General features: G+C 22.0%; 1 protein-coding gene across 1 annotated transcript in view; it reads right to left on the reverse strand.

Moving 5' to 3' along the window:
• The window catches only part of LOC117169741 (protein odr-4 homolog), a 34,939-nt gene that overhangs the window by 16,732 nt on the left and 12,089 nt on the right, over positions 1-6,118 (reverse strand). The window contains exon 5 of the mRNA XM_033356249.1: positions 3,845-4,027. Coding sequence (XP_033212140.1) covers positions 3,845-4,027 — 183 coding nt within the window. The remainder of the gene's footprint in view (positions 1-3,844; positions 4,028-6,118) is intronic.

A 6,118-nucleotide genomic window follows, 5' to 3' on the forward strand; every position in this document is an offset into this window, starting at 1 on the left:
GAGAAATAATTAAAACAAAAATTTCCTTCCTTCCAGATCGATAGAAATCTTTTTTAAAAAGTGTCTCTCTTTGAAGTCGGAAAGAATTGAAAATTAAATTTTTATCCTATCCAACTAAATAAAAATCATAAAAATAAAAAATAAGCTCTCTCCCAATTTCGAACAAAATTAAAAACCAAAATTTCCACTCTTCCAACTCAATATACATAAATAGTTTTAGGTTGAATTATTTCAATTTTAAAGCTGAAAAAAATGGCAAAATTAAAATCAATATTTCAGTTGTTAAATTTTCATTTATACTGGCTCATTTTAAATTAAGAGTCAAGTATTGCTTGATTTTCAAAATTAGTGTTTTTTTAATTAAAAATTTTTATTGAATGGGTTAAACTTTAAAATCTGTAAATTGTTTATTTTCATCAGATACAGAATCTTCTTGTAACATCAATTATTGTATAATTCCTAATACTTTTTTAAAAGTTTATTTTCAAAAATAATTCATTAATTTGCATTCACAATTAATAAACTTGAATCGATTTTTATACAAAAATCTTAAAATTCAAATGATTAACCTTTTAATTTTAAAATCTTAAAAACTGCATTTTAAAATTCTTCAAATTAAAAATGAATGCCTAAAGATGAAATCGTAAAATACCAAATTTTCGTGAAATTAAATGTTTTTTAATTAAACTCATTTTTCCACTTAAATGCGAACTAAACTAATAGAACCCAATAAAAAAAATCAACGTATTAAATGCTTAATTAAGAATTCACCCTTTTTGGTCAAAACTGTTATTATTTTGTTGAAAATTGAATTATTTTATTGAAAATTAAACAATTTTGTTGAACATTCATCTTTTTTGTTTGAAAATTTATATCTTTCTGAAGAAATTATATATTTTGTGTTTAAAAATAAGATTGTTTTGATAAAAATTAATCTGCTTCGGTTCCAAAAAAATTTTTGTTAAAAATTGATATTTTGTATAAAAAATTCGTTTTTTTTTTGCCTCGAAAAAATTAAATATTACACTATTCGTGGCAAATTCACCATTTTAAGTTAAAATTTAACTCTATGGTTGAAAGTTGTACTAATTTCTTAAAAGTTAATTTTTTTCATTAAAAATTCACAATTTTAGCTGAGAATTCGTGTTTTTTTTTGTTACTTTATTTTTTTTTACTAAAAATTCAAATATTTTATTAAACATGCAACTGATTGGTTGAAAATCCAACTATTTTGTTAAAAATATATATATTTGGTAGAAAACTCTTCTTTTCTATTAGAAAATTAATTTTCTTGGTGGAACCTGCAACTATTTGGTTGAAAAAAAATATATTTCTTTTTAATTTTTAACTTTTTTCGTTGAAAATTCACATTAATGGGTTGAAAAATTCACCTGTCTTATAGGAAATTTGTATTTTTGTTTAAAATGTTTAACAATTTAGTCGCAAGTTTAACCACCTGGTTAAAAATTCATTTCGTTTGTTGAAAATTTAATAATTTGGTTGAAATTTCGTTTTTTCTGTTGAAAAATTATTTTTTCAACTGAAAATGAAACTTCTCTATTTTCGGTTTAACAATTGGTTGAAAATTTGTCTTTCTTGTCGGAAAATTGACGTATTTGGCAGAAAATTTGTCCTTTTTGGTGGAAAATAAATTTTTCTTGTCGAAAATTTACATTCTTGGCTTGCAAATTCGGGTGTTTTATAGGAAATTCTTATTTTTTTGCTTAAAAGTACAAACAATTTGGTAAAAAATGCAAAAATTTGGTTGCAAGTTGAATTACTTTAATAAGAATGAATGTTTCTTATTTCATGTTAAAATCTTTTTTTTTATTTGTGTTATTTTTTTGTTACAAACTCATTTTGTTGAAAATTTAACTGAATAGTTGAAAATTCAACTATTTATTTGAAAAATTCGTATTTTTTGGTAGAAAATTAATTTTCTTGGTGAAACCTTCAACTATTTGGTTAAAAAATATATATTTCCAAAAAAATGAATATTTTTTTGGTATAAAATTATTCTTTGGAGTTGGAAATTCATCGTTTTGGTCGAAAAATAATCATTTGGTTAAAAGTTCAACTATTTTTTTGAAAATTCGTCTTTTTAGCTTGAAAATTCAACAACTTCATTACCATTTTTTTCTTGACTAACAAATGTTGCTTTTTTGTAGTTGAAAATTCATTTTTTTTATTTCAAAATTAATCTCTTTCTGTATAAATTGAATTTTTTTTGTTATTGACGCAACTGTCTGGTTAAAAATTAATCTGTTTCGGTTGAAAGTGAACTTTTTTGTTGAAAATTCACATTTATGGGCAGAAAATTCATATTTTTGGCTCGGAAATAAAATAATTTGCTTGAAAATCTTTGCACTTTGTTAAAAATTCGTATTTATGGTATCTGTTTTAGTTGGGGATACAAACATTTTGTTTAAAATTCGTCTTTGCTGGTAAAATTCGAATATTTTGTTATTTTAAATTGAAATCTGTTTTGCTTAAAATTTAATCTTTGTAGGTTCAAAATTCAATTCTTGGTTGAAAGTTAAACTTCTTTCTTAAAATTTGGAATTCAATTCAACTATTTAGTACAAAACTAAACTATTTTGTGGAAAATTCGCTTTATATTGCAAAATTTTTGACTCAAAATTAGCATTTTTTGGTTTAAAAATTCAAATATGAAGTATAACAAATTTAGAAATGAAAAAAGTATCAAATTAAAATTAATGAAATAAAATTTGGACTAACATCGCATCCATTGTTCAAACTATTTAGTTTTAAATTCGTTTTTTTAATATAAAATTAATCGTATTGGTGAAAACTTTAACTATTTAGTAAATAGATTTTTTTTAATGCATATTTTTTGGCAGAAAATTAGACTTTGGTTTTGAAAATTTAGCTTTTTGGTTGAAAATTTAACAATTTGGTTGAAAATTCAACAATTTAATTTTTTTTAATTTTCTTGACCAACACATTTTTTTATTTTGTGGTAAAGTCAACTAGCCTGGTTCAAAATGAATATTTTTCGGTTAAAAGTTACCTTTTTTGTTAAAAATGCACATTTATGGGTAGAAAATTCATATTTTTGGCTAAAAAATTCACCAACTTGTTTGAAAATTTGTGTAACTTGTTGAAAATTTACCTATATTGTCAGGAAATCTATTTTTTTGTTTAAAGTCTAGGTGTTTTCTTGAAAAATAATCTGCTTTAGCTAAAGCTACGAATTTTTTGTTTAAATCTCTTATTTTTTGGTTAAATCCGATTTTTTAAAATTTTGAATAAAATTTTGTTGTTGTTGAAAATCCATCTTTTTGGGTTGAAAATTCACATTCTCGGACTGAAGAAAATTAAATTTAATAGAAAATTCAACTATTTGGTACAAAATTAAATTAATTTGTAATTTTTTTTTATTGAAACTTAATTTTCCTGAATGAAAATTAAACTACTCCATTTTTTGTTTAACACTAATTATTTTTAGTTCAAGAATTGAACCAGGAAATTTAAAAAATTGAGAAACTAAAAAAAAAATACAAAATAAATTTTGGATTAACAAAATATCCATTATCTTTTTTATTTAAAAATTAAACATTGTGAATAAAATGTGTTTTCTTTATTGATTGAAAAAACTTTTCTGGTAGAAAATTCATCTTTTTGATTTGAGAATTGATTTCTTTTGGTATAAAGTGAATCTTTTTTTCTTAAAAATGTAAATATTTTGTCAAAAATTAATCTTTTGTGTTTGAGGATTTAAATACTTTGTTGGCAATTCGTCCTTTTTCCATTTAACAGTTTTTGATTTAAAATAAAAATACTATGATTAAAAAAAAAACTATAGAAAAGTGTAATTTCTCACGCAAGGAATATAAAGTCCAACTTGTAACATTCTTTCCTCGGACTCGGAATCGCTTTCCTTTGAGTCTTTCTTGTCCTTTTTTTGTTTTCCAATCGCCTCGATTGTGTCGTCTGAACATCTTGATTCTCCCTCGATTACAACCAAAGCTGAATTTACGAGATCTGATGTCGTTTTTAGAATATCCTTTAAATAAAAAAGTTACATTTTAGCAAACAAACTTTCTTTAGAGAAAACAAAAAAATTGGGTTCATTTCCCAGGAAAATGAAAGGTTTATGAGTAGATTTTTTAAGATTTCTAACAAAAAGAAGATATTTTGTTAGATTATTTTAACATTCCAAAAGAATAAGATTTTTTTTACATTTCTTGGAAAATTTAAACTGATTTTTTATTTAAAAATATATTCATTTTTTTTTTAAAATTAAACATTTGAACTTATTTCCTAAAATTTCGAAAAAGAATTTGGAGGATTATAAGCCAATTTTTCAATTAGCGTGATTAGTAAGTTTTGTAAAAAAAAATCGAGTAATATTAAGTGACATTTAGAAGTTTCAAAAGGATTAAAAATTAATTTAAAAGTTGAAAACATTTCTAGTCAACACAGTACCTATTGTCAGATGAATTTCTACTGAGAAAAATTAATTTTCAATTAAATCAACAAACGATAAAAACGAATTTTCTACAAAAAAGTTGAATTTTATACCAAATTTTTTAATTTTCAATAAAATAGTTTAATCCTCAGCCAAAATGGATAAATCTTCAACTAAGAAGTTGCATTTTTAACCAAAAAGAGATGAAATTTCTACCAAAAAGTGAATTTTCTGCCAATAACAAATTTTCAGTCCAGAATGAAAAATAATGTTAAGCAAATTGTTTAATTTTCAACAAAAAAGATTAATGTTTATCAAAAGAATTTATAGTTGATATTTCCATTACAAAACTTTAATAAAAAAACAGTTAGATTTGACCAAACAGTATATATTTTCAACATGACTAGATTTTGACCAAAAAAAAGTTGATTTTCTACCAAAAAAGTTAAATATTTAACCAAAAATGGAGTAGATAAATTTTCATTGAGAATGAATTTTCAATGAAAACAAAAACGAATTTTCTACAAAACACTTTAATTTTATACCAATCTTTTGAATTTTCAAGCCAAAAAGCCTAATTCTCTATCAAGCAATTTAATTTTAAAAACAAGAACATGAAATAAAAATAAAGAAGTAAATTTACAATTAATTAGTTGACTTTAAAAAAAAAATTTGAATTTGTAGTTTAAAAAAACTTGTTTACAATAAAACGAATTTTTGCTTTAATTTTTAACAAAAAAAAATAACTTTCAACTAAAATTGTGAATCTTCAACGGAAAAAAAATGAAATTTAAAAAAATTCGTTCAACTTTCAACCAAGGAGTAGAGTTTTTAATGAATAATTTTTTTAGTTCAAAATTCTACTATTTAGTTAAAGATTTAACTATTTTATTGAAAATTAAAGTCTTTTGTTAAAAAGTAATAGTTTTTGGATGAAAAATAATATTGTTTGGCAGAAAATTCATTTTTTAAAAAAATTGAAAATTCATATTTTTGGTTGAACATTCATCTTTTTTCATTGAAAAATAATTCTTTTTATTTGAAGTCTATTATTGCATTTTTGTTTAATAAATAATTTCTTTTACTTGAAAAAACATACTTTTTGTGAAGATTCAACGATTTTTTTTTAAAAAGTCATCGTTTTTGGTCGAAAATTCATACTTTTGTAGAAAATCCATATTTTTTTGTTGACAATGTATCTTATGGTAAAAAAATCTGTTTTTTTTATTTGTTTAAATTTCACCTTTTATTTTTGAAATTTAATAATTTTTTTATTGAAAATTTATATTTTTTGGTTGAACATTCATCTTTTTTCATTGAAAATTAATTCTTTTTATTTGAAAAACCATACTTTTTGTGAAGATTCAACGATTTTTGTTCAAAAAGTCATCGTTTTTGGTCGAAAATTTATACTTTTGTAGAAAATCCATATTTTTTGTTGACAATGTATTTTATGGTTAAAAAATCTGTTTTTTTTTTGGTTAAAATTCACCTTTTATTTTTGAAATTTAATAATTTTTTTTTATTGAAAATTTATATTTTTTGGTTGAACATTCACCTTTTTTATTGAAAATTAATTCTTTTTATTTGAAAAGTCTATTATTGTATTTTTGTTTAAAAAATAATCTCTTTTACTTAAAAAACATACTTTTTGTAAAGATTCAACGATTTTTTTTTAAGTCATCG

Source organism: Belonocnema kinseyi, chromosome 1 (assembly GCF_010883055.1).
Source record: "Belonocnema kinseyi isolate 2016_QV_RU_SX_M_011 chromosome 1, B_treatae_v1, whole genome shotgun sequence".
NCBI classification, from domain to species: Eukaryota; Metazoa; Arthropoda; class Insecta; order Hymenoptera; family Cynipidae; genus Belonocnema; species Belonocnema kinseyi.